The following is a 27,104-nucleotide window of genomic DNA, read 5'->3' as shown; positions in this document are numbered from 1 at the left end:
TTTTGAGCGAGGTATATGCAGATTTTGTGGCAGAGCTTAGCCCTTGCACTCTGGTTTGAAGTGTCTTTCCTTTTTTTGTGTGTGTTTTCACTTTTTGGTGCTTGGACTGAGCCCCTGTGAGTTAACTGCACCTTCACAATTAACTGTATCCCAGTGAGTGGACCTGGGCCTCTGTGGAGGCTGAACACCTGTGTGCGCGTTGTGGGGCATGCATTTACTGCCCTCAGGAGTGGACTCTGCCTTTGGATGTGGACTTCATTTTTAGTAACGAACTCTGCTTTTTTGCTGGTTGGTTGGTTTTATCACCTGCACTGTCTTGTGTGTCCCTGGGTCTGGCAGGCTTTACTGAGAGCTGGAAGGTTCATAGGTCATCCTGAAAGCTGTCATAACGAGAACCAGAGGATGGGTAGGCTATCCTATGAACTGGAAGGTTAGTAGGTTGTCCCAAGGAGCCGGAAGATGTCTAGGCAGTCCTGAGTACCATCGTGCTGAGGAAGGAGCTGAACAGCCTGTCCTAGAGGTGGCCAGAAGGTGCCACGGGGCAGTGCAGGGCCAAAAAGCATATGGGCCATCATGAGTGCCGACGTCCCAGGGAGGTATAGGGACAGGCTGTCCTTGAGGTAGCCGGAAAATGTGTCAGGGTAGCCCGACAGCCAGAAGGGGTGTGGGGCAGGCTGCCTTTCAGTGGCTTGAAAATCTTGGTTGGCGGGGGGGGGGGGGGGTTGTCATTTGCTGGTTTACTAAGGGTGTCTATGTAATATGCACAATTTTATTGGTCGGTTGATCCCACTGTTTTGTATGTGCTTGTGTCTACTGTTTCCTTTTTGGTGAGGTAAGGTTAGGATTTGGGGTTTGTCTGCATATCTCTGCAAATTGGTTGTACGGTGGGGTTTGGCCTTGCCGCCCCTTTCCATTGTAAATTGCTGTTTCTTGCAAACTGCTGCTTATTGTTCATCATTGACTGCTTGTTCGTATTTTGTACAGTTTGATAAAATATAATGAGGAGATTTAGAATCTCCTCAGTTCAGGGGACTGACTTTGAGCTGAGTTGCCACATTCAGTGTATTGTGCGCAAGTAAATAAAGGGTGACTTGGTGATGGGATATGGGCCTCTGTGCAGTTATTTCATGCACTGTACAGTATATTAATATGTCTTAAATGAGTTTAAGTGACATTCTACTGCGAGTGAACATGTTTCCTGCACTGCACCTTCCTACTTCCAATTTGATGGTGGGGCAGGGAAGTCTCCTGCCTCAAGACAATTGATGCACCTTTCTTTCAATTATCTTTCCCATCATGACAGGCTGGATTAGATTCCATCCATGGTTATGGGCAGAAGGCCTCGTTTTAGATTGCTGTAATAAGCTACAGCATAAATAATTGTTTGGATGGCATCCTTCTGTGCAGTAAACCTCTATGGTCTTTTATCATTAAAATGCTGTTTATGTGACACCTCCAAAGTTTGAAGAGTTTATTTTTAGTTTTTTTAAAATTAAAAAAATCATTTTGAGATTTTGGTTAATTTCTCTGAAGCTATTTAGGCTCGTATGCAGAAATTACTCAGATTATCCAAACTGAGTTCAGTCTCTACTGACAACACTTTTCTTCTGGTAATATGGAAATCCTTTTATGTATTTTTCGAATGTTTTATTTATTAAGCAGCAAGACATTATTCATTAAATTAGTTTCAGTTAGAGGATTTTAAAAATTGTAATAGATCCTTAATTATTCTCTTCGAGCCCATAGTTCGTGCATCGTATTAATTTGTCTTGTTAAGTGCTTGAAAATTAGATTGAAGAGCTCTTACCTTTTCATCCACATCCCTGTCTTCATTAAAAAACCAATCATACTGGAAAAAATGCAAACAAGCTGATTACATTAAGAAATAAAAGAACAGTATACTAGATTGTGAAACTATTCTCAGCAAAAATCTCAACTGAATTATTGCTTTCAATTTTTTTTTGCTTTAAGCATGAATATTTGTAGCCCAACATCAAGAATACAGAAAAACAAGGCTAACTAAGTTTGAGGTATCATGTACAGTTGATTGTTTTTAGGGCAAAGTTTTCAAAGAAAGTTCAGAATCAGAAAATGATGCTCTTTTCAGACTTTATACTCAAACTAAATTGATGGGAATGAATTATTCTACAGGAAAGGGGCATTTGGCTAACTGCGTATCAAGCCATCTGTGACACAGAGGTTATACATGCAGTCCTATCATCTGAAAATTTGTGTGTTTAAATGCATTAATCAGATTTTCATACAAAATTTGGAACTTGTCGCTGGTGGGAAGGTTGACCATTATCAAATTAAGCTCTAATATCAGCTGGCCTATCTACAAATGGTGCAGTAACCCAGAAAACAGAGGGCCACAAAACTGACTGAGTCATTTTATGATTAATTATATATAAGCAGAGAAATGTTTACAGTATTATCAACATTAACAATTGAGAAACAAGGACAGGTACAATAACACATCTAAATTAGTTCAATCAATAACGTACTTATAAATTCATTAATTATTTTATCAAATTTAACTGAAATATGACTATTGCAAAGAAATACCAAATTCTAAAGATTTTAATAGATATTGATAGCATTGAACATACCAAATCACATCTCTTTCTTTCACACATTACATATTTAATCTCCGTAAAGTTTGTCAGTCATAAACTTATGCTAAACTAAGTGCCTTATGCTTTTGTTAATTTCTTTCCTCCTACTATATTCAATGAATATGTACAGCTGAATTGTTGAAATTACTTCAGTTCAAAACATTTTCGCACACTGGAAAATGAACAATGAGAGTATGGCCGTGGGAGAATTCTGAAAATGTGGATAAATCAGTAAACTGAACTGATTTAAAGCTCAAGACAAACAATAAAGAAGATTAGTTATAACCAGACCAATCAAAATGGAAATAATGAAACAAAAATGTGAAAGTAAGTGTTTGTAACAGAATTTGAAATTTTCCTTTATATTTGCTGGAGTCATGATATCTCAAAGTCTCGATTATGAACATCTATTAAAAGTGACATATAATATATATAAAAGCCTGGGTCAAACATGATCTCTAAGTTCATTACTGCAGCTCTAAGAAAAGTTGATAAATATGATCAGCAATTCAGTCTTTCCTGTGTAGGCATTAGCCTATCTACTTTGTGACATGTTGACCTAGCAATTCAGGCTACTAAAATCAGACTGCCTTGAGAATAACACAGGTATAAATCTTCATTTAGGAGGTCTGGTGTGAGAAAACACCATTTGGCTCAATATATGCAGTCATCCAGAGTAATATCATTATTCCAGTAAGATTCTGTCCTTTGAAGCACTCTTTCCTAATTCCCCTCAAAAATAATTCAACCATCAACAGAAAGATTAAAAACTTACATGCTGTATTAAGGTTTCAATTATTTTGTACCGATCTTGCATGTGCGTCACCATGTCAATCATTTTGTCTTCAGATGTTCTGACTAGGGTAGGACCAAATACCAATGCTAAATTCCGTGGCTCCATCTGAGAAAGCAAAAAATGAAAATACAATATCAGATTGGGGTACAAATTTCTGTTAAGAAGAATCATGGGCATATTAAAAATATGAAACTATACAGTGACTACTTTTTTTAAAATTAGGAATTAATATAGGAAAAGATACTGTTTAAAACCAAGGGACTGTGGAAGAACACATATGCTGTTTTTCAAAACGGTGAGTTATTATAACTCATTACATGTTTGTCTGCAAGCTTACTTCATTCAACCAGCCAGACATCTTGGCTCCATGGGCATTTTTGCCCAGTGACAAGACTTTTGATTTGTTTTTCAACCACGACCAGTTGTAGGTTTTCAGGAGTACACAACATGGCAAAATGTCGTATTTAGTTCTTGCATTTTTGAGCAGAAACATCCAGCCTCTGAGGGCAGAAATATCACTGCCTCTCTCCCTTCTATGAGTGAAGTAGTAAAACATTATTTCATACAGATAGCCATGCTCGCTCTCTCATTGCAAATTCCCTTCTTGAAAGGAGAAAGGGAAAAACCACATTCATAGACAATAAAAGGGTGAATCCTCAACCAGTTAACGAAAGATTGAGAATTAGTGTGTCCACAAATTCGGTCCACCTCAAAGAGTTTAAAAAAAACTAAAAGGGAACTAAACAAAAACACCTGATCAACCCCTGTAATCCTGGCAAGTGCCAGAACTGTGTTTCATTGACCTATCTTTGTTTATTCCCCACCTGTAACATTTGTGAACTTATCTCTTTGTATGTCTATTTGTTAACATAAAGGATTTTGTTTTCCAAAAGGGGTAGAGTTTATACAGAATTTAGTAATATTTCATTCTTTCTGCCTTTGGTTAAAAACAATATATCTTCAATAGCTGTATTCTTTTTAAGGACAGAAACCTTTTACCTGGGTATGGCAGTCAGGTAAACCCGAGACTTTGGATAGTTTGATTAAATTTTCACAGTTGTGACAACTCTAGGAAAAGTGGGGCTTGATTTCCAGTGTACGAGCAGAGTGACTCGTGACAAGACTCAATTTGATACAGTTACTCTTACTAAAAGATAATTACAGGTGTCACAACATAACACATGAACAATTGATTTTATGATCCCATTACTTGATTTGATTCTTGGCACTTTCATAGACTGAAATAATTCTACAATGTAGCTTAAAATGCCAACAGGAAACTTGTGACCACACAATTGACCAAGTTTCAGGAAACCAATGTGGATTAGATAAGAGACAACTGAGCTGCAATTCATATTATTCAGAGGCAATGAAACATGAAAGTAGTCAAGGACCCACCCCATTTAACCTATGATGAGGATTTTTTTCACAAGTTAGAGATGAAGTAGCACTGACAGAAACAAAAAGCTGATATTTCAAATTTTTTTTTGGAAAAGTGCAACGGAAAACTGTAACAAACTGAAAAAGGCTCTTTTCTTTCTGGCTCTCAAAACAATCTAGAGACAACATTGACAAGAAAAAAACACTAGGGGCCAAATCTTTTCAGAAATTACTTTCGTCGAATTTTAAGGAGGATTTCTCTCAGCGAAGTTAAGTGGATTTTCTTGAGCTTTTGTCCTAAACTTGTCAGAATCATACAATACAGAATAGGCCCTTCTGCACTGTGCACCACTAAGCCACTCTAAATCTGCCTCACTTTCCAGGTCTTGATCCATAGCCTTGAACATCATGACATTTTTAAGTGCTCATCCAAATACTTTTTAAGCATTGTGAGGTTTCCTGTCTCAACTACCCTCCCAGGAAGTGTGTTTCAGATTCCCACCACATTCTGGGTGAAAAATGTTTTGTTCAAATTCTCTGAAAACCTCCTGTGTTTCACCTTAAAATCATGACCCCGTCATTGACCTTTCAATTAAATGAACAGTTGCTTTGTTTATGTCCCTCACTGTCTCATGCACTTCAATCAGGTCCCCTCGCAACCTTCTCTGCTCTAAAGAAAAACGCCCAAGCTTATCCAGCCTCTCTTCATTGCTAAACTGCTCCAACACAGGCAAAGCCTGGTCAATCTCCACTGGACCTTTGTAATGCAATCACATTCAATCTGTAGTGTAGTGACCAGAACTGCACATAGCACTCCAGCTGTGGCATATCCAAGACTTTGTACAGCTCCACTTTAACCTCTCTGGTCTTATAATCTAAGCTACAACTGATAAAGGTTTTAACTATACAAAAAATCTATTCTGCCACCTTGAAGGACCTGTGAAAAATCACTTAAAATCCCTCTGTTGCTCTCAGCAACCTGCCATTCAGTGAGTACTCCCTTGACTTGTTACTTCTTCTGAGAGTTTACACTTAATCACTACAGTGTGAAGAGGTCTGAAATACTGTGCAGCTAGGCTCTAAAAATGATACCTGAGGTGTGAAAGCTGAAGATCCTGGTGATGATGAGCACTTTTGCTTCTCCAGCCACACAAGAGGGGTGGCCAAGAACTTAATTATATAATTATGGTAGGGTGAGTGGTGGAAGATTGCATGAGAAAAGTCACTCTGGGCCATGGCAATCCAGGTGCCAATGATCTCATTTACCAAAACATAAATGGAAAAATGCTGAGCATGGAGCAGCAGAATAACAGCATAGGAAACTAATTCACTAGCGCACACTTATCAGTGTTAAATTCCATCTGCCCAATCCATTTATATCCTCCTGTAACCTAAGATCTTCTTCCCCATTATCAACCACTCAGCTAATGTGTTTTTGAACCAGGTTTTCTTCTCACCTCATTAACAAGGGTATCACACCCTTATGGTGGCCCACTTGACTGGTGATATCCCAATTCCTCAGATCCCTGGTGCTGGTGCCATATTTATAAAGGACTTTCTGTACCTGGTCAAGTGGTAGCAGATCAGTTAGCCCTGCTAGGTTTGTAACACCTAACCAGGACATGGCAGACAAGAGGAGATTGGTGTCCTGCCCTGCAGCAAGGGACCTGGAAGTCCTGGTGGACATATCTTCCCCAGGACTAGCAGAGGAGGCCACAACACCAGACCTTGCCAGTTTGGTCCTATGTTGCCACCAAGATCAATCAGCTGCCTGGAGGAATGGCCGGCAGTGCCACTAGGTCAATGATCTCTTTGTTCATCAAGGTAAGTGCCACGATCTTCTATCTGCTATCTTACATTCACCTTGTCTCTGCTTCTTCACCCACCTCCCACTAAGACTGATGATCTACCATTCTCACTATTGCATGCAGGATCTTTCCTCACTTCCTCTTAACCATTTTAATTCCTCATACCAGTAACACTACATATGGTCTCTCCGCTGCCTCATGACTCACTTTAGATTTTGTGGCAATTTGACACAATTGAGTGGCTTACTAGGCCAAATGCAATGTAGGAGAGTCTGGAGCCAGGTAAGGATGACAGATTTTCTTCCCTAAAGGCCATCGGTAAACCTGATGGGTTCTTATGACAATCACCAACGATTGCTACAAGGTTAACTTTTAATTCCAGACATTTTACTGATATTCAAATTTCACTATCTGCGATGGTGGTTTTCAAACCCAAATGCCCAAAATAACAGCCTGGATGTCTGGAACACTAGTCCAGTAACATTACCACTAGGTCATCACCTCGCCAAAATATTGGCACTTGAGCACTTCAGTGTGAAGATGTCTGAAATGTTGTGCAGGTATGCTTAAAAAATGATACCTGAGGTATGAAAACTGAAGATCCTGGTGATGATGAGCACTTTTGCTTCTCCAGCCACACAATTCCCAAGAGGGGTGGCCAAGAACTCAATTATGTAATTGTGGTAGGGTGAGTGGTGGAAGATTGCATGAGAAAAGTCACTCTGGGCCATGGCAATCCAGGTGCCAATGATCTCATTTACCAAAACATAAATGGAAAAATTCTGCCCTTGATGCTGAGCATGGGGCAAAATAATAACAGCACAGGAAACTAATTCATACAAATGCACTATGTGTGAGGACACAGATTCAAACAGTATAGGAGACTAATGTACAAATTCTTTCCAAAACTTACAATCTTTCTTTTCTCTTTCAAAATAATCCATCTAACTATTTGTTAACAACAGGTCTGGCAATCTCCAAACATGTTCCACGTTACTGTTTGGCACTGTAAGCTGATACTGGATTCAATAAATCACAATGTATGCACAAAATACTGTGGAAATGGCAATATTAACTTTGGTACTCAAACAACAGTCAAACTGTGAAGATTATAATTCACAGGGCTCAGGATACCTTGTTCTTTTCAGAGTGATCTGCTACGGTCTTCAGGTGTCCTGTGAGGAACTTCAGGGTTTCAAAATAATTTTCCGGTAAATTTCGAAGCTGAAATAACATAAGTCTTATAACTACTCAACAATGCACTCCATTACTACAATTCTAATGAGTCTAAAGCCTAAAACATAAGTGTTTCATTTATGTTTCTCGCCTGTACAGAAATATAAAAGTTGAAGGAAGTAGCAGGCATTGGATAAGGTGACAGGTCAATGGTTATTGCAGACATTAAAAGGTCATGGTGTAGGGGATAATCTTCTGGTGTGGATAGGACATTTGCCAGCTAGCAGGGAACCAGGAGTAGGTACAAATGGGCCATTTTCCATTTGTCAAGATGAATCAATTGGGGTTCTACAGGGATCACTGTTGGGGCTCTTGCTGTTTGTGGTATATATAAATCATTTAAATTGGAATATACGAGAGTTGATTAATAAGTTTGCAGATAATATGAAAACTGTTGGGGTGATAAATAGTGAGAGAAACACAGTCTGAGATTACAGGAGGATATAGACAGGCTGGTTGGATGGACTGTGGCAAATGAAATTCAGGGTAGTGTGAGGTGATGCACTTTGGTAAGACAAAACAAAACAAGGGTGAACAGTCGGGCCATGGGGAGCACCAAATACCAAAGGAACCTTAGTGAATATGTAAACTGGTCCCTTAAGGTAGCAAAACAGGTAGATAAAGTGGATCAGAAGGCATATGGGATACTTGCCTTTATTAGCCAAGGCATAGAGTTTAAGGGCAGGAAGGTGATACTGGAACATCAGCTACCGTGCTGTGTGCAGTTCTGGAACCCACATTATAGGAGGCATATGACTGCACTAGAGAAGATGCAGAGGAGATTTACCATGATATTGCCTGGGCTGGAGAGTTTTATGGAGAGATGAGATAGACTGGGGCAGAGGAAACAGAGTGGGGAACATGATTGAGATGTATAAAATTATAAGTGACATAGACAAGAAACATTTCCCTTTGGTGCAGGGATCAATGACTAGAGGGCATAGAAATAAGGCAGGGGGTTTAGAGGGGATATAAGGAAAAATGTTTTAATCTGAAGGCTGGTGGGAATCTAGAGCTCAGTGCCTGTAAAGGTGGTAGAGATAGAAATCCTCAATGTTTAAGAAGTATTTAAATGTACATTTGCAATGCCAAGGCATATGTGGCTACCGGTCAAGTGCTGGAACATGTGATTAGAATAGTTAGGAGCAAGTTTTTGACTGGTGCAGACTCGATGGGCTAATGGCCCTTTTTTCCTGTGCTCCAGAGCTCTATTACTCTATTGATATTATTTATTAGGAAGGGAATTGAATATAAAGTAGTAAGATTATGCCCGAGTTATACATGGCATTGGCAAGATCACATTTGTTGTTCTCATTCATTCCTGGGACGTGGTCGTCACTGGCTAAACCATCATTATTTGTCCAGAAGATAGTTAAGAATCCACCACATTGTTATTGGTCTGGAGTCACATCTAGGCCAGACCGGGTAAGAATGGTTTATTTATTCCTTCCAAGGACATGAGTAAACCAGATGGGGTTTTGTAATGATCAATGGCAGTTACACCATTGCTTTAGGTTCATTTTTTGTTTTAAAAATTCCAAATTTAAAAGAAATGAAATTCTAAATATTGGAAACAGTTCAGAGAAGATTTTCTAGAGGAAACTTGGTTTGGGCAAGTTAACATTTAAGGAAAGGTTGATTAGGCTAGGCTTGAATCGATTGGAGTTTAGAAAGAGTCAGTGGCAAGTTGATTGAAATGTATAATTCTTTGAGGTTTTGACAGGATAGTGTGAAAATATGTTTTCTCTTGTGGGAGAATCAAGAACTCACTATTTGAAATATGGTGTTGAATTGTTTCTTACAGATGGCTATGAGTCTTTGGAACTTTCAGTCAGCAGTCAGAAAAGAATCTTTGAGTTTTAAAGCACAGATAGATAGATTCCTTATAATCAAAGCATAAGAAGTTATCATAGATACGTCAAACTTTGGAGTAATTAGATGGAATCGATGACAAAATATGGAGTAATTAATGGGAACACTGCTTAATTCTCAGCACTGCACTTTAATCAGTCTTGGAGAGGTATCTGAAATGAAGTAACTCAGTTATATGGAAAAACTACAGAAGTTGGGACTGATCTTCTTAGAAGAAAGGAGTTTGTAGTTAATTTTAGGAAAGGATTTAAATTATGACATTCCAATAGAAACTGTTAATTGCAAATACAAGTACATGTATAGTTAACTAGAATTAGAATATACTCTAGGAGCTATAGTGAGGATATGTAATCTATCGGGTTTACCAGTTTCTTAAATCTTTGAAGTCTTTCTGCCGCATCCTCCAGTCTGTTGGTTTCAATGAAATCATTGTATTTATCTGTAAAGTACAGGGAACATCAATATATAGTTAGCTATTTAGCAACTTGGTTCTGCTGGTATTGCCATCACATCTAGGTCAGAAGCACACTTTTGGCTGATCTCAAACTACAACAGGTGTAAACGGGAGGTCAGCCTGAAGAACACTGCAGAAAGCAAAACACGGAGATTTTGTGATTAAATCAATGCACAAGAGGAAGTAAACTAGGCCTGCTGATGGAGATAATATGGAAACACTGAAGTTTCTCTCAAGGTCAAATGGGATGTGACTGGGTTCAGTTCTTATGTTGGTTCAGGCTGACTGGTGACTAGGTGGAAGAATAGAATTTGTAACTGGGGAATGGTATTTATGATTAGTGCTGAAGCAATAGTTTCAATTTTCCTATTGCATACTTGGAGACCTCAATGCCAAATAAGCTGTCTGACAACACAGAGACATAGAATATGTCAAAAGACGTGGTTATTAGGTACAGTGTGATGTCTTCAGCATCAAGGGCTAGTTTGTAGATAAGACACAGGAGGAGTACAAGGCTGGATCGTTTGGGGACTTCAGAGACAAGGGTGCATGGTGAGGAAGAGAAGCCATTGCAGGATATTATCCGGATGCTCAAGAAAGTGCAAAACTAACTGCATTTACAAAGCACCTTTCATAACCTCAGAACATCCTAAGCATTTATAGTGAATGAAGTACAGGGCAACCCCGTATCCGCGGGTCCCCGTGGCTGAAACATATTATAGGGAACGTTCTGGAACCAGGGACCAGGAGGCTGCTGCGAAGGTATGCTTCCCATTTAAATGATGGTCCGAATTCGACTGGGACAACACTACCATTATAGGGCAAGCCAAACAGAGAACAGCCAGGGAATTCCTAGAGGCATGGCACTCATCCACAGATTCTATCAACAAACACATCGACCTGGACCCAATATACCGGCCACTACAGCGGACAGCTCGAACTGACAACCGGAAGCGGCAGAGACAGGCCACTATAAATGCCGCAGGAAACAGCACAGAAGCGCTTCACAGGAGGCTCCCAAGCACTCAGGATGTCACCTAGACAGGGGACGAAACGTTTGCAAGACAAATTCCCAGCTCGGCGAACAGAACCACAACAACGAGCACCCGAGCTACAAATCTTCTCCCAAACTTTGAACTACATACCTAGTATCACACACATCAGGTGCATATATAGAAGATTAATTATTTGTGTAATTGGCATAGTCTCTTTTTGGTTGATGACAGCATCCTGTTTGTGGCAGTTTGTAGCAACTTGTGTTGCTAATCCATAGTAGTACTGAAAAACAGCTGGTTTCACTTGTTGCTAAATAATTTCTGATACCTTATCTTTTTGGAATAATCTGAGGTACATTGAGAACTTCTCAGAACCAAACAGTGACAAATTTAAACACATTCATAATTTTGCAAATGTTATCAAAACAAATTCTGATCATCTAATCTCACAACACGATGTCTGACATTAGATGTGATGTCATGATTAAGCAATATTTGGGAAGTAGTTCTGAGAATATGAAAAATTATGCCATACTTCCATGTACTGGTAACTACATATTATTAATAACACTGGGCTTTGCTCTTTGTAGACTAAAAGAACCTGTACATACACTGCGTCTGAATTGACCCTAAATGAGATGCTGAGACACCGTTTGGTCTTACAACTGGCTGTGACTCACGTCAGGCCTCTTAAAGCCTCCTTTGTTGTCGTGAGGCCACATACTGGCAGCAACTACAACGACTTTTCAGCCAGATCCAAGAAACATTTTAGACATTTGGTCAAGGCTCAGTTTTGTTTTGTTTTGTTTTGGTGTTTGCTGTGGACTGACCTACGGTCCCTTTGCTCAGCCTATGCCCTGCATGAGTATCCACGATTGCCTATATTCAAGTGGTATTCTCCAAGCTCATTCGGATAAGTGAGTGTCCTTTGAGATGCACTGTAGCTCACATGCTCCACTTGCCACATTTTCTAATGACAAAGCTGGGTGTAGTGCTTTGTTTAGTTCGGTTGGGCTTCAGCTGAACGGTGTCTCAGGATCTCATTCAGGGTTAATCCAAAATCATATGCCTCTGCAAGTCATCTTAATCTCATCAAAAATCTGAATATGAATTCCCCTGGTTCTCAAACTGCCAAATAAAACCAATAGTGTCTCAGAATTAGGGGCTCTAATATTCCTTTTCTAAATCCATCAACTCTTGACAGGTTTTAGCGCTTGGTGCTGGAGGTAAGTTAGGCTGCTAATAACTGAAAATGCTGCAGTCAGCAAGCAGTAAGAATTACTCGTGTTTTTCACCTGCCCCAATGTCATTTGCCTGGAATAAATATTGGGCCCAATGTTTGGCAGGATTGAATGGATCAAACTTCCTGAATAAAGACATGACGCCAGACATGCTTACCCCAACTCAAAGACGACTGTTGCGAGCAAATTGTTTTTAGGAACATACTGTCTTCTCTTGTCGCTCCTGAAATTACTATAGAGGCAGGTATCTCATCACCAAGTCATCCTTTATTTATAAGTGCATAATGGACAGGCTCTGACCAGCCAGCTCAGCTCTAGTCCCTTGAAACAAAGACTCTCTGAATCTCCTATTTAATTTTTAATATTTTTCCCCAGTACCCATGGTGTGTGTGTGTGCAGGTGTGAGACACAGTGAGAGACACAAAGTGCATGAAAATCTCCTGTTTATATCTGTCAGCCAGGGCTCCCTGATTGGCCCAGGTTAACAACCCCAATCAAGGATTTCATGGTCAATGAGATCCACCTGGCCTTTGTTCCAATGAGTAAAGTTTCAAAGAACAACTTTAAAGTACAGTGGCTATAATTTAAACAAAGAAGCCAACATGTACATAGCATAAGAAAATAATACCAAGGAACTGTGGTTAATGGAAATGAGAAACAAAAACAGAAGTTGCTGGAGAAATTCAGTAGGTCTGGCAGCATCTGTGGAGAGAAAGAGTTAACATTTCGAGTCCAGTGACCCTTCTTCAGAATGTGTGCACAGTATGATTATTTAAAAGCAATGCAATGAATTACTGGTTAATTTGCTCATTTGGTTGCATCGAATTTGAGTAATGCTGAAAAAAGCCATTGTAGTTTCTGCCAGTATGTGGACTCACGATAACAAAGGCGGCTTAAGAGGCCTGACATGAGTAAGAGAACTTATAGGTTGGTATCAAGGAAGATGTTCACTCTGGAAAGTCGGCCTACATGTGGTTTGGGAGAGTTAAATTGTTTAGTAACATCCAAATAATAAGTACTCAAAATAAATGTCTAGTTAAATGGTCACCCAATTCTCATGGGAGTTGATACTGGCACAGCTATATCGGCGGTTGCAGAACCAGTCTTTAAGAAGATTCGCTTTGCACTCTAACCTTTACATTTGCTCAAGACCTCGGCTAGATTGAGAACCTACACTGGGAAACTGTTGCAAATTAAGGGTACAACTGATTCCAGTCTCCAATGAGAAGGAGTTACTACTGATTGTAGAAAAAGGCTTGGGTCAAAGATTGATGGGGCAGAATTGGTTGAGAAAGATTCATCCTGAGTGGCTCAACATCTCCAGATTAGAAAATGGCTGCCTGAGTAAAGTCCTAATTAAATAGGCAGAGGTTTGTCAGGAGCCCAGACCTCCTTACATGCCGACCAGGAAGCAATTCCGCAATTCTGTAAGGCCTGCCCAGGACTATTACAGGCAAAAGTAGAGGCAGAAATCAGGAGGTTAGAAAGCGAAGGAATCATCAAACAAGCGCAGACTGTAGAATTGGCAGCACTGGTCATACTGATTGTGAAGTCCGACAGCTCAGTTCATCTTTGTGGGGATTTTAAGCAAATGGTAAACTGCTTCTCACAGCTGGACAAATACCCAATCCCTCACATGGAGGACTTGTATGCAAAACCAGGGGGGGGGGTGGGGGAGGGGGGTGGGGGTGCACGTGTCTGTCCTTCATGAAGCTGGACATGAGCCATGTATATTTGATATTGCAACTAGATGAGGGGTCTCAGAAGTATGCCACAACTAATACCCATTAGGATTTGTACCAATATACAAGACTGCCATTTGGGGTATCATCAGCCTGTGCCATTTTCCAGCGGACCATGGAGAACATTTTCCAGATGTAGCTCCAGTAGAATTGCTGACGGGGATAAGACCCCACACCAGGTTAAACCTGACAACAGCAGGAATGCCAATGCTGGCCACATGCCTCCTCTAAACGAAAGATCGAGTTTACTTCAGGGGACAAACTTTGGTGTAAAAACCATGGAAATGGCCCACCACGGCTTTGAGGCAAGGTTGATATGAGGGCAGGTCCCATGACATACAAAGTTTGGGTAGGTGAGGCAGTCCTGAACAAATGTGGATCACATGAAAGCTGCTACTTTTGCAGACAAGGCAGGAGCAAAACATACCTAGCCCCTCAGATCAGCCAGAAAAAGGTTGTCAGAAACTCCGTCTAGCGTTGAAGAAATCTCAGAGTCTGAGCTGGCTGCAGCCTTGATACCGTTCTACCTGAATAAGTGGAGGAAACTCTTCCAAGACATTCTGGGTGCAAGAGACAGGGTATGGTTTGATACACGCCACCCATGTCCAAGTCGGAGGAACTGGACTTGGGACACAAACATTCCAGGAGAAGCTCCAATGAAAAGAACAGGCCTACACCTCTGGACCTTTTTGGGGTGGGGGGGGAAAGAGAGGAAGTGGAGGTGCGAGCAATGTAGTAATTGTAATGAAGGTTGAAGGTGCGGTGGATCTCCTTCATGGAGATCCTTGATTGGGGTTGTTAACCTGGGCCAATCATGGAGACCTAGCTGATGACATAAACCAGAGATTCAGAGCATCTCTTCATTTCTAGAGACTGGCTTTAAGCTGGCTGGTCAGCACCTATGCACTGTATACATGTAAATAAAGGGTGACTTGGACACAAGATGCCTGGCTCCTTGGAGTTATTTCAGAAACATTTTGGCACATTGGTCAAATGTGAAAATGCACTAAATAACTGAAAAACATTTTTTTTTAATGTGAAACTTAATGGATCATTTTAAACAACTTTACAACTACAGGTTTCAACTTCCTTAAAAAGACATTTATTGCTCTAACTTTAGTATAATGACTGTTATCTAACTGAAAACAATACAGTATTAATGATTTACTCACCATCTGTGAAGAGAGGCTCAGGAAGCTTTCGGAAGAACAGTTTAAGCAAACTGCTAATCACGTTCAAGTCTTGCCATTTCTGCAAAGACAAAATTACTCAATACAGACAGCCATTATGTGCCATTAGACACTACTCAAATATAAATTGCACTGTTAACCATTCTTTTGTGGAATATAGAAACTACAGTAGAAAATTGCCACTACGCATACAGATACCTCCTTGAAGGCATGATTCAAATTTGAAGTTTCTTCTATCTATCTAAATGAACAGTACTAAATGATGTTTAACTTTTACTCATGGTCACCACAGCTACAGATTGTGGTTAGAGGCTGATATTCAACAGAGAGCACTTTGTACAGTCCTATCAGAAATGTGAGCAAACTGTTAATGGTTCTTAGCTAATTTCCTTCAAATATACCTCTAAATTACTGATGAACGTACAAAACAAGAAAAAGGGGTAGTAATGTGCTTGTAAAAGAATCAGAAGCTTACTTCTTCGGAGGTATTTAGATCAGTCATTCCCTTATTCAGTTGTTCTTGTAGGCTGGAAACCATGGCATTGTTCCCTGGTACCCTATAGATCCCTGTGTACTCCAAACCTTTCTCCTCCACCAACTTGCAACATATCTCCACTATCAGTGGTATAAACTGAAAGAACAAACACAAACACGCAAATACTTGAACAACATGGTTAAATATTGCAGTGTGATGGCTTCATTAAGTCTAAAATGGAAACAAATAATAGATGAAATTATATCCATCACCACCAAAACAAATTTAAACAAGGGACTTACATTTATATTTTTCACTTGACCTTGGGATCTGTGCATCTCTAGCAAGGCCAGAATTTCTTGCTCATCACTGACTAACTTAGTACCATCTTCTTAAAGTTATCTGGTTCAATAGCTAATGTACCCACAAACATATTTCCTGTAGAGGCCTGATACAAGTGAGCGGCTTGGTAGCTGTTTCAGAGGACAGTTAAGAGTCAATTAATTGCTGTGGATGTGCGGAAAGGTAGAATACCATTCCAAAGGATATTAATGAACCGCATGAATACTTATGGTAATCCAATCATTTCAGGGTCATTAATAAATTAAACTAACATTTCATTCCAGATTTGTTAATCAAACTCAGATTTTTCTATCTTCCAAGAAAGGATTTGAACTTATGCCTCCAGAGCTTATTCCATATCTCTAGACAATTAGTTCAGTAACATTACAACAATGCTATAAACCCCTAATCACTAATGCTCAATACATAGTAAAACATGTTGTGGCACTCACAGCAATCAAACAAAATTTGGTACCAAGGCAAACTACTAACAAGGTAGTAGGAGTAGAGATCCAAAACTTGTTCAAAGAGTTTAGTTTCAGTGTGTCTTAGAGGAGAATTAGATTGAGTGACGGAGCGACTTAGGGAAAGAAAACTACAGCAGAAATAAAACCCTAATTAAAATACTAATCCGGTATCTATGTCAAGGTGTTAAAGTGTGAATACTCACAGCCTAGTAAAACACAGCTAATTACCTTGTTATTTATACCAGGTTGACACTCTTCTAATCGAACACCAAAAGCTGCTCCTGAAACTGTTTTCTTGGCTTTCTTCATTATGTTCAACCAAGAACTCTTGTCCTTCGAAAGACTACCTTCATCTGGAAAAATAAACAGGCAGCCAAAATGTGAAACCTAAGCCAGATAACTTTATGGGGAAGGTTCAGTCAGTAATTGTACCATCGTTGCTTCTTCCAGGTGATATTTAACACGTGGGAGTACTGACTAATCAGGTGCTATAAGGCTTTGTGGGGTCTACGATCCACGGTAAGGAAAACTGGAACACACCTTCGTGACTGTATCACACTGTACTGCTACTTATGTTGGGTCTGTCCTTCTGGTGGGTATTGTCTGGGATGTTGTGTATTAAGGGTGAATCTAAGAACATGACTGTCAGGCATAAGTAATCTGTGAGATAGCTCACCCCCTAGATATTTGCAAGGAGGACTTTGTTGGTCGACAGGACTGTGTTTCTGATGCATTAGTCAATGCCAGGTTGTCAGTCTGATTTCATTTTATTTCCTTTCTAGCAATTGAGACAACTGAATGGCTTACTGGGCCATTTCAGAGGAGAAAGTGAGGACTGCAGATGCTGGAGATCAGCGCTGAAAAATGTGTTGCTGGAAAAGCGCAGCAGGTCAGGCAGCATCCAAGGAGCAGGAGAATCTACGTTTTGGGCATGAGCCCTTCTTCAGGAAGGAGCCTTCTTCAGGAGCCCTTCCTGAAGAAGGGCTCATGCCCGAAACGTCGATCCTCCTGCTCCTTGGATGCTGCCTGACCTGCTGCGCTTTTCCAGCAACACATTTTCAGCAAGGCCATTTCAGAGGAAAGTAAAGAATCAACCACATTGCTGCAGGTTAAGGATGGCAGTCTCCTTTCCTCAAGGACATTTGTATATTTGTAAGCTAAGTGATTTTCTAATTAAATTCAAATATTAAAAAAATAAATATCATTTTAAAAACAAAAGCAGTGTTCTATTATGGTGATATGTGATCATTTACTAAGGGAAGTGAGGTGAAATTTCTTTTGAAGTAGTGTCACCGGACCCAAAATGTTGACTCTGTTTTCTCTCCACAGATGCTGCCAGATCTGCTGGATTGCTCCAGTAATTTCTGTTTATGTTTGAGATTTTTTCTGATTGTAGCATGTTAGCAATATCATAAATACAATGGGCAAATTTCTTCTAATTGTTATTCTCAATAAAAAACTTAAAAACTTTTATTTATTTTCTATTCCTACAAAGATCCTCAGTTTTGCAATACAAGCAAAATGTAGTTAGTGATCTTTGCCACAGGCAAACTCTCAAAAGTAACAAAGAGAAGGTCATATTGAATTCTTTGACAGGCACTGCTTCTCTAGAATTGCTCAACTGCATTCCCAGCAGCATACTTGGCTGGAAAGCACAACAACTGATTAGTCAGTAACTCTTAAAAGTTGGGCGAAGAGGTTAAGTCCATGGATCCAGCTTTGGTTATAATGAAAATTCACCTAAAATTTAACTACTAATACTTCTGCATTAGTACATACTGATGAGAATTGAGGAAGAGAGCATCACAAACAAATTTTTGCAATCTAGTTGACATTTTATAGATTTCTGTAAGATTTAGACTGTGCAGTTTGGAAGTGGATTAGAGGCATCCCAACTACTAACAAGGTCATCCCTTCTCAGAATTTGAAAGGAATATTTGGATCTAATGTATATTAAGAAAAGGAGTATGCCATAGGCCGGATTATATCTGCTTTTTTTTAAAAAACACACAAAGTTCATTTAAAACCATTGCAGAATTAAGGATTTACAGATTTTCAGAACAATTCCTCTTCATTTATTCCTTGTTTCCAAGGTAACCCAAATGTTTTTCAGCTGGGTTAGGGAAGTTACCTGCTGACAAGTCTTTGTGCAGCAATACCCTCAGCTGAAGCAACAGTCTTCCATTTTTCTTCCCTCTCTATGGAAGTCTGCGAAGCATGAAGACACTATAGTGCTTGGAACAAGAGTGCCCTCTGGTGCATTAGTTAACTCTTGCAGATACAGTCAAGCAAGTGTTTTATTTACACATCTTTAGGTTGCTGAGGGAAACAGCTCTATTGGCAATTCATCCCACTGGTAGTTCTGCTGTGGAAATGTAACAGTACCACATTCCTACTGAATAACACTAGAACAATGAAGCTCTATAGGATTTAAGAAACATATGTCTGCTTCTCAAACCTTTGCATGAACCTCAAAATTTCCATAAAACCTCTCACTTCCTTTGATCACTTTCCATAATCTTACACTCTCAAATATTATTCTTTGTATTAACTAAGTAATATTTACATAGTCTTCTCTCCTGACCTGTGATGTCTTCCATGAACCATAATTCTTCAACTAAATTTCTCAACAACAACAATTTCCAACAAAAATTACATGCAATGTTCCTGCCAGGGAAGCAATGTGGCAAAACAACTGTAAGAGAAATTTTCGACAAGCTTTCCTTTCACTATCTTACTTGAACTTTAAATTACATATGGTTGACTCCAAAACTGGGGAAAATAATCTTCCTTACATTAAAATCCTTCAGCTTGTCATATCTGAGTTAAACTCATTTCTTAAGTAAAAATATCACAATCATTGCAAAGTAACTTTAAACTTTGTTTTAACTAATAATAAATGGAGATTTAGTTGCAATGTGAATCATTGAAATGAATGGAAAGTTATAAGATTTGTAGCACTAAATGGGTATTATGCCTGTGGTAATTATAGTACAAGATGTTGAACTACATTACCTTTGTTCACATTATCTTGCCTGGGAGATCGTGGACGCCGATTGACATGATGACGAGATCCCTTTGGCGAAGAATCAGACTTGTTATTTGCGGGGCTGCAAGGCAACACAGGTACATTATCAGTTAAGGAAGAAGCTAAAATTAAAGTAACAGTACAGTAATTATTTACCTGTGTTTTGACACATTGCTATGTCCAAATAATTCAGAAATTTCCGGGATTGAATTTAAGGCTATCTGACCAATTCACTAGTAAACCTTTCAATGTAGGCAGGTAAATTATTTTTGAGAGTTGTTGGAAAAGCACAGATCAGGCAGCATCCGAGGAGCAGGAAAATTGACGTTTCGGGCAGGAGCCCTTCATCAGGAATGAGGCTGGCAGCCTCGAGGGTGGAAGGATAAATGGGAGGGGAGTGGGGCTGGGGAGAAGGTAGCTAAGAGTGCAATAGGTGGATGGAGGTGGGGGTGATGGTGAAAGGTCGGAGAGGAGGGTGGAGCGGATAGGTGGGAAGGAAGATTGGCAGGTCATGAAGGCAGTGCTGAGCAAGAAGGTTGGAACAGGGGTAAGATGGGGGGAGGGGAACTGAGGAAACTGGTAAAGTTTATTGCTCCAGATGTGGTCTCCTCCACACTGGGGAGACTGGATGTCTTCTTGTAGATCACTTTAGAGAACATCTCTGGGACACCTGCACCAACCAACCCCTTGGCTCAACATTTCAACTCCCCTCTCACGCTGCAGAGGACATGCAGGTCCTGGGCCTCCACCACCACCGCTCCCTCACCACCCGACGCCTGGAGGAAGAATGCCTCATCTTCCCCTTGGAACACTTCAACCCCAGGGCATCAATGTGGACTTCACCACATTCATTTCCCCTCTCCCCACCTTACCCCAGTTCCAACCTTCCTGCTCAGCACCATCCTCATGACCTGTCCCGTCAATCTTCCTTCCCACCATTCCCCTTCACCCTTCTCTCCGACCTATCACCATCACCCTCACCTCCATCCACCTATTGCAGTCTCAGCTACCTTCTCCCCAGCCCCACCTACCTTCTCCCCATCCCCACCTCCCTCCCATTTATCTCTCCAACTGCGAGGCTCCCAGCTTCATTCCTGATGAAGGGCTCTGGCCTGAAACTTCGAATTTCCTGCTCCACGGATGCTGCCTGACTTGCTGTGCTTTTCTAGCAACACACACTCAACTCTGATCTCCAGCATCTGCAGATCTCACTGTCCCCTGGTTAGATTACTTTGCTGATTTAGCTACAATACACAATTTCATTCAGTCAATTTTATAGTAACCCATCTTTTATTCCCTTTTGTGTTCATTCAAGGGGTGTGGGCTCTGCTGGCTTGGCCAGTACTTTCTGTCCATCCCGAATTGCCTTGAGATGATGGTGTGAACTCTGGTCTTGAACTATTGCAGTCCATTTGAGACAGGTGCACCCAATTCTATTAATGGGGGAGTTTCAGGACCTTGATCCAATGACAATGTTGGAATGGTATACATTTCCAGGTGTACATGGTGCTTGGCTTCAGCAAGTGGGCATCTTGCAGGTGGTGTTCTCATGTGCTTCTTGATAGCACAATTGATCAAACCAGCAATCATTTTATTGATAATTGAGTGAAGATTGATGGGGCTATAATTGGCCTGCTTGAACTTGGCCTGCAGGGGATACAGATTGGAACAGCTTGGCTAGGGCTGCAGCAAGTTCTAGAGCCCTAGTCTTCAATGTTATTGTTGGAATATAGTCTTTGCAATAACTAGAGTCTCCAGCCATTTCTTGATATCACATGGAGAAAACTGAATTGACTGATGACTGGCATCTGTGATGCTGAGAACCTCAAAGGAGGCCAAGAAGGAACATCTACTTGGCACTTCTGCTAGAGATTGTTGTGAAGCCTTCGTTTTTGCACTGATGGTTGAAAAAGGGGATACTGTGGACATTCCGCCTCCAGTGAGTGCTTAATATGCTGCCATAGTCTCAGAGAGCCAAAGGCAGGTGGTGAACTTTAACTGAGGGTCACCATGCCTCACAAAGTTGAGAAGGTAAGACCTTCATGGTAACTTCAGCCATCTCTTCTCTTTACCATTGAGAAAGTCAACATGAGCAGAAACTAGTTCTACAGTAGAATTTCCTTTGACTTGCCCCTCCGGGCAAAAGACTGATCATATTCTTAAAATTTGAGCTATAAAAAAATTTCCACCAAGAAAAACATTCTTAATCACTGGTCAACAAAATAAAACTACTCAAGCACAGTTAAGGTTAATTCCTTAATTGGGAAAGTAAGGAAAACAAATTCAGAGTTATTTGGATGACAAAAGAGGTAAAAGATATGATTCAAAAGACAAAAAATGCACTTATGACAGACATCAGGTAGAAAATATAATTTAAAACAACAGTAAATATAGAAGGTTTAGAGGGATCATAGAATCACAGTATGGAACCAAGTCACTTGGCCCATCAATTCCACACCAACACTACAAACTGCAAACATTATGGTCTTATTCAAAAAAAAAGATGCAAGAATAAGTCAAGCAACTGCAGATCAGTCAGCTAATTATGGTGGCTGAAAACTTCTAGAATCAATAATTTGGGACAACATAATAGTACCAGAGACAAATATTTAAGTACAGCCAGTATAAATTTCCTAATGGAAAATTAATTTTAACTAACTTGCTAGAGTTTTTTTTCCCCCCAAGAGGTAACAGTTGATCAGAATACTTTGGGCTTCCATAACATATTTAATACAGTGCCACACTTCAAACATTTGAATAAAACTAGAGCTCATGAATAAAAGAAACAGCAGCAACATGGTTGACTGGTGATAACTGCTTGGTTTGCTGTAGGATTTTCTGAACAGTGACTAACTCAGAGATGTTCTTGCTTTATCTATCTCTATTAGAAGAAATCCTGCCAAAAACAAGTTAGAGTTGGAGGGAGGCTTGCTGAGAACAAGCTGAATTGGCAGGTGGAAGTGTCTGTTCTGAAGAAGAGTCACTTGACCTAAAACATTAAATCAGCTTTCTCTCTACAGATGCTGCCAAACCTGCTGAATTTTTCCAACAATGTCTGTTTTGTTTCTGAATTGGAGGGAAGCCTGCTTTAAACCAGCTGATCTCTTCTGTTACTGAGAAGAAAATTCTCCACACAAGTTCAGGGTAAAATCTATTTGAAAGTGTAATTGAAAGAATTCCAAAATGATGATTTCTGAGCAAACTGTGTCTAGAAGACTTCAAAGATAAATGTGCATAATTAGTGACTTGATATGTGCCAGTCCATCAAAGCAACAGACTCCAAAACAACCCACGCTGGTTGAAAGGCCTTTTTGTTTAAAAAGTGACATAATGGTATCTAACTGGTCATCTAGGTAATTGGAAAAATATATTTTTTGATGATGCAACCCATGGAATTGAGGGACCAGAGCAATGCAACACTCCTCCAGTCTTGGTTGTAATAGTACCTATTGTTGAAAATTGTAGGAAACACAACACTGAATTTGGGTTCAGCAAGGTCCCATTTGCAGCATATAATAATAAGCAGACAATAATCCGAGTCTGGATGTCAAAATAGACTTAAACATTGCCCATTATGTAGCAAATAACCATCCCTAATCGAAATAGTGTGATTGGAAGTTCCATCAAGTAAAACTAAACAATAATTTGTAAACAAAGTTACTACTTAAGGTTTCTAAAAGAATTAGGATATGACAGACTCTTGGGTAGCTTATCTGGTTAAAGGAAAGGCCCAATCTTAATTTTCAGTTGGAGTCTAGTTATTTTGTTTCAAAGTGAAAAGCAATATTGTGTCCTACAATTGACCTAGTTAGATACCAAATTCCGACCCATCAAACCCTTGCTACAAATGTGCTGTATGAATGGCAGAAGAGTAAGAGTAAGGCTCAGAATTCATTGTAATCAAATCAGGTTCACATAAAAAGAATGGGTATGATGTCATAAGCATACAATGTGTGGGAAACCTAACCATTAAGGTAATCAACACCTTTAGTCTAGGAATGTCAAAAGAACAAAATAAGGTCACTGTGCTTCTGTAAAACTTCACATATAGAGTCATATAGCATGGAAACAAACCCTTTGGTCTTACTTATTCCTGCCAACCATGCTTCCCAAACTAAACTAGTCTTGCTTGCCTGCATTTGGCCCATAAGCCTCTAAACCTTTCCTATTCATGTATCTATCCAAATGTCTTTTAAATGTTGTAAATATACCTGCATCTATCACTTCCTCTGGCAGTTCATTCCACATATGAACTACCATGTGTGAAAAAGTTGCTCCTTAGGTCCCTATTAATCTTTCGCTTCTCACCTCAAAAAGATGCCCCTTAGTTTTGAACTCTCCCACCCTAGGGAAAAGACCAGTGCTATTCACCTTATCTATTTCTCTCATGATTTTATAAACCTCTATAAGGTTATTCCTCAAGCTCCTATGCTCCAGTGAAAAAAGTCCCAGCCTGTCCTTTTAACTCAAACCCTTCAGTCCTGGCAACATCCTGGTAAATCTTTTCTGAACCTGCTTCAATTTAGTAATATCCTTCCTGTGGCAAAACTATCCACAGTACTCTAAACGTGGCCTCACCAACGTCCTGTACAACCTCAACGTCCACTGATGATATACTGAAACAAGCCTTTTTTAGAAATTTAAACTTTTTTTTTAAGTGAGGGCATAGAGTTCTTTACCTCCCAATATTTTGGCACTAGTATTAGTTCTAATACAACTTGCACTGTTAGACCAAATATAGTACTGCATAATGTTTGAATACCAAAGGAACTTTGCCAAATTCTGGTAAATATTCAAAATATTTCCTTTTGGAATTTCTCCTTTTTAAAATAGTAACAAAATGACAGTCGTCACACAGAACCACAATAGCACCACCAGTAACACTTTATATGTGGTTATTTTGCACACATAAATATAGAAAGCAATCAACTTTCAAAAGATATATGGAATTTGAACACTATAAAGAAATTCATTTCTTTTCAGCAGGACACTTAGCAGTTCAATTGAAATCAACTTTTAAAAGGACACTTGATACTGTATCATATTCACCACTGACCCAAAAAGAAAAATATCAGTTAGGAAAACTGATTTAGAGCATTGTTCATACCCTTCTGAGCATTTACTATTTCTGAAACGTCCTTGGCTAACAAGGGTAAAGGTTTCAGTGCACAAGTAGACTGGGAGGAAGATAATCATTCTCTAACTCAGTAGCAAATGATGAAAAATTCTGATCAGTTGTTTCATGAGCAAGACAATATCAAATAATTCAATATATAGCTGATTCATTACCTCTGGTTTCTGTATTCCTTTAATTTAACTTCGATCAGTCTTGAACTTATGTCCTAATAATAAATAACAAATATAAAAAAGTAATCTCTTAGCACCAATATGTAATCAAGAAGAAAGGATGATCAACCATTCTGAAATCTTTGGTTAGCATCACTTATTCCACAATTCTCCATATAATGGATCTGATATACACAGGGAGGCATGGAAATGTATAGAATTTGGCGATCAGTTTCTGCTCGGCGATTCTGCGTTGTTGTGTATCTCAATGGCCGCCTTGGAGAATGCTTACCCAAAGATTGGAGGCTGAACGCCCTGGACTGCTTAACTGTTCCCCAACTGGGAGGGACTATTCCGTACCAATGAAGATGACCTCAACCAGGATCTTGGTTTCATGTTGTGCTACATGGCCCCACCACACTTCTGTATCTGTAAAGTCTTCCTGTTGTGACACCATCACCTTGATAAATGGTTATGATTTCTCTACCTTAATTAGTTTGTTCAGTTTTGGATTACTTATTACTTTGGTTCGACCCTTGGCATGTAACTCTTATACCTATTATGTTATTCCAGTCATTTGGTTTGTCTCCAAAACCATCTCATTTTTATGTTTTAAAATTATATCTCTGCCCCAATTAATCAGATTATAGGTCATCCCTTTGGTTGTGTTTCAGCTGTTGACACTTTACCCACACCATCTAACATTCTTGATCATCTGCGGAGACCTATTATTCAGCCTGTTGACACTCTACTCACACCATTAGTATGATTTTTTGATCTCTCTGCCCATAAATTCTGTGTCTGTGTGCTTCTCTCTCACTTCGCCTGACGAAGGGCAATGCTCCGAAAGCTTGTGATTTCAAATAAACTTGTTGGACTATAACCTGGTGTCACCTGACTTCTGACGATATAAAACACTTTACTTCGGAGATCAGCAACACTGTTGTCATTTCACTCCAATGTATCCTAAGTCTGAGGGAGCATCATCAGCAACTATTAAATTTCAATGAGACTGCAAATTGTACAAAATGTCTTATTTAAATAGAGTAATGGATACTTAATGGAATTTCCTTCCTTTGGAAAGTGGGTCAATGGCAAGTCAAGCTGTAATGCTACAGTAAAATCAGCAGAGTATGAGCATTTATGAGAATAGTATTCCACAGTTCTTCAGAAGACGCAAGTTATATATGCCACTGGTAAGATCACACTTGAAGGATTACGTGCAGTTTTGGTCTCGCTATCAAATGAAGGTCATACTTGCCATTGACGGAGTACAGTAAAGGTTCACTAGGCTGCCACCGGGGATGGTAGGAGTGTCTTGTGATGAGAGATTGGTTCAACTGTGCCTATACTCACGAGTTTAGAACACAGATCATTCTGCTACAACATGCATTTCATGAACGCAAATTTGCTGTAACGTGATTGACGAATTGGGGACAGTTTCTAAAGCACAAACTTTTAAAACATGTGTTGGCTCTAACTTAATTACGTTGCCAACATTTCTAAAGCGTGATTTTTCTATAATACAGGTTTGCACAAGAATGGCACCACCATATCATAGAAGAACTACTTGTAATGAAAGAGAATATATTAAAAAGAGTAAAATTCTAGAGGGGCTAGACAGACTAGATGCAGGAAGAATGTTTGCTCTCGTCGCGAGTGTAAACCAAGGGTCACAGTCTCAGTATGTATGGTAGGCCATTTAGGACTGAGATGAAGAAACATTTATTCATTCAGAAGGTGGTCAACCTGTGGAATTTGCTACCACAGAAGGCTGCAGAGGCTGGGTCACTGAGTATATTTAAGAACGAGATTGACAATTTTTAAAAAGATGTTAAAGACATCAAGGGTATTGACAGAAAACGGTAATATGGGGCTAAGTTAGAGGATCAGCCATGGTCGCACTGAATGGCAGAGCAGGTTCAAAGGGCCTAGTTTATATGAATGCCAAGGCCACTAACTTTTAATCTTTGCTGTGCCATCATTATGAATTATAAACGTAGGTTTATGTGTCCTTCTACTAGAAATATTAAAACATCAGGTATTCAGCTTTGAAGTATTAGAGTGGAAATTCAAGTTGCTTTTGTACTGAGTGGGATGTGAAACCTGACGGTTTCTGAAGGTGTATCTTGTGTTGTAGGTGACACCCTTAACTCCTAGAAGGGTTGTGTTCATGA

At 39.7% G+C, this 27,104-nt stretch overlaps 1 protein-coding gene across 1 annotated transcript in view; it reads right to left on the bottom strand.

The window, feature by feature from the left end:
* The window catches only part of LOC140465691 (rho GTPase-activating protein 23-like), a 265,792-nt gene that overhangs the window by 60,293 nt on the left and 178,395 nt on the right, over positions 1–27,104 (bottom strand). Inside the window, exons 14-22 of the mRNA XM_072561302.1 lie at positions 24,931–24,983; positions 19,629–19,723; positions 16,842–16,966; positions 15,805–15,960; positions 15,312–15,390; positions 10,073–10,146; positions 7,734–7,823; positions 3,391–3,516; positions 1,808–1,849 (exon numbers count right to left, since the gene is read on the bottom strand). Of these exons, the coding sequence (XP_072417403.1) occupies positions 1,808–1,849; positions 3,391–3,516; positions 7,734–7,823; positions 10,073–10,146; positions 15,312–15,390; positions 15,805–15,960; positions 16,842–16,966; positions 19,629–19,723; positions 24,931–24,983 (840 nt within the window). The remainder of the gene's footprint in view (positions 1–1,807; positions 1,850–3,390; positions 3,517–7,733; positions 7,824–10,072; positions 10,147–15,311; positions 15,391–15,804; positions 15,961–16,841; positions 16,967–19,628; positions 19,724–24,930; positions 24,984–27,104) is intronic.

The sequence above is a fragment of the Chiloscyllium punctatum genome, chromosome 42, assembly GCF_047496795.1.
Source record: "Chiloscyllium punctatum isolate Juve2018m chromosome 42, sChiPun1.3, whole genome shotgun sequence".
NCBI classification, from domain to species: Eukaryota; Metazoa; Chordata; class Chondrichthyes; order Orectolobiformes; family Hemiscylliidae; genus Chiloscyllium; species Chiloscyllium punctatum.
This window is presented reverse-complemented; position numbering and strand designations above follow the sequence as displayed.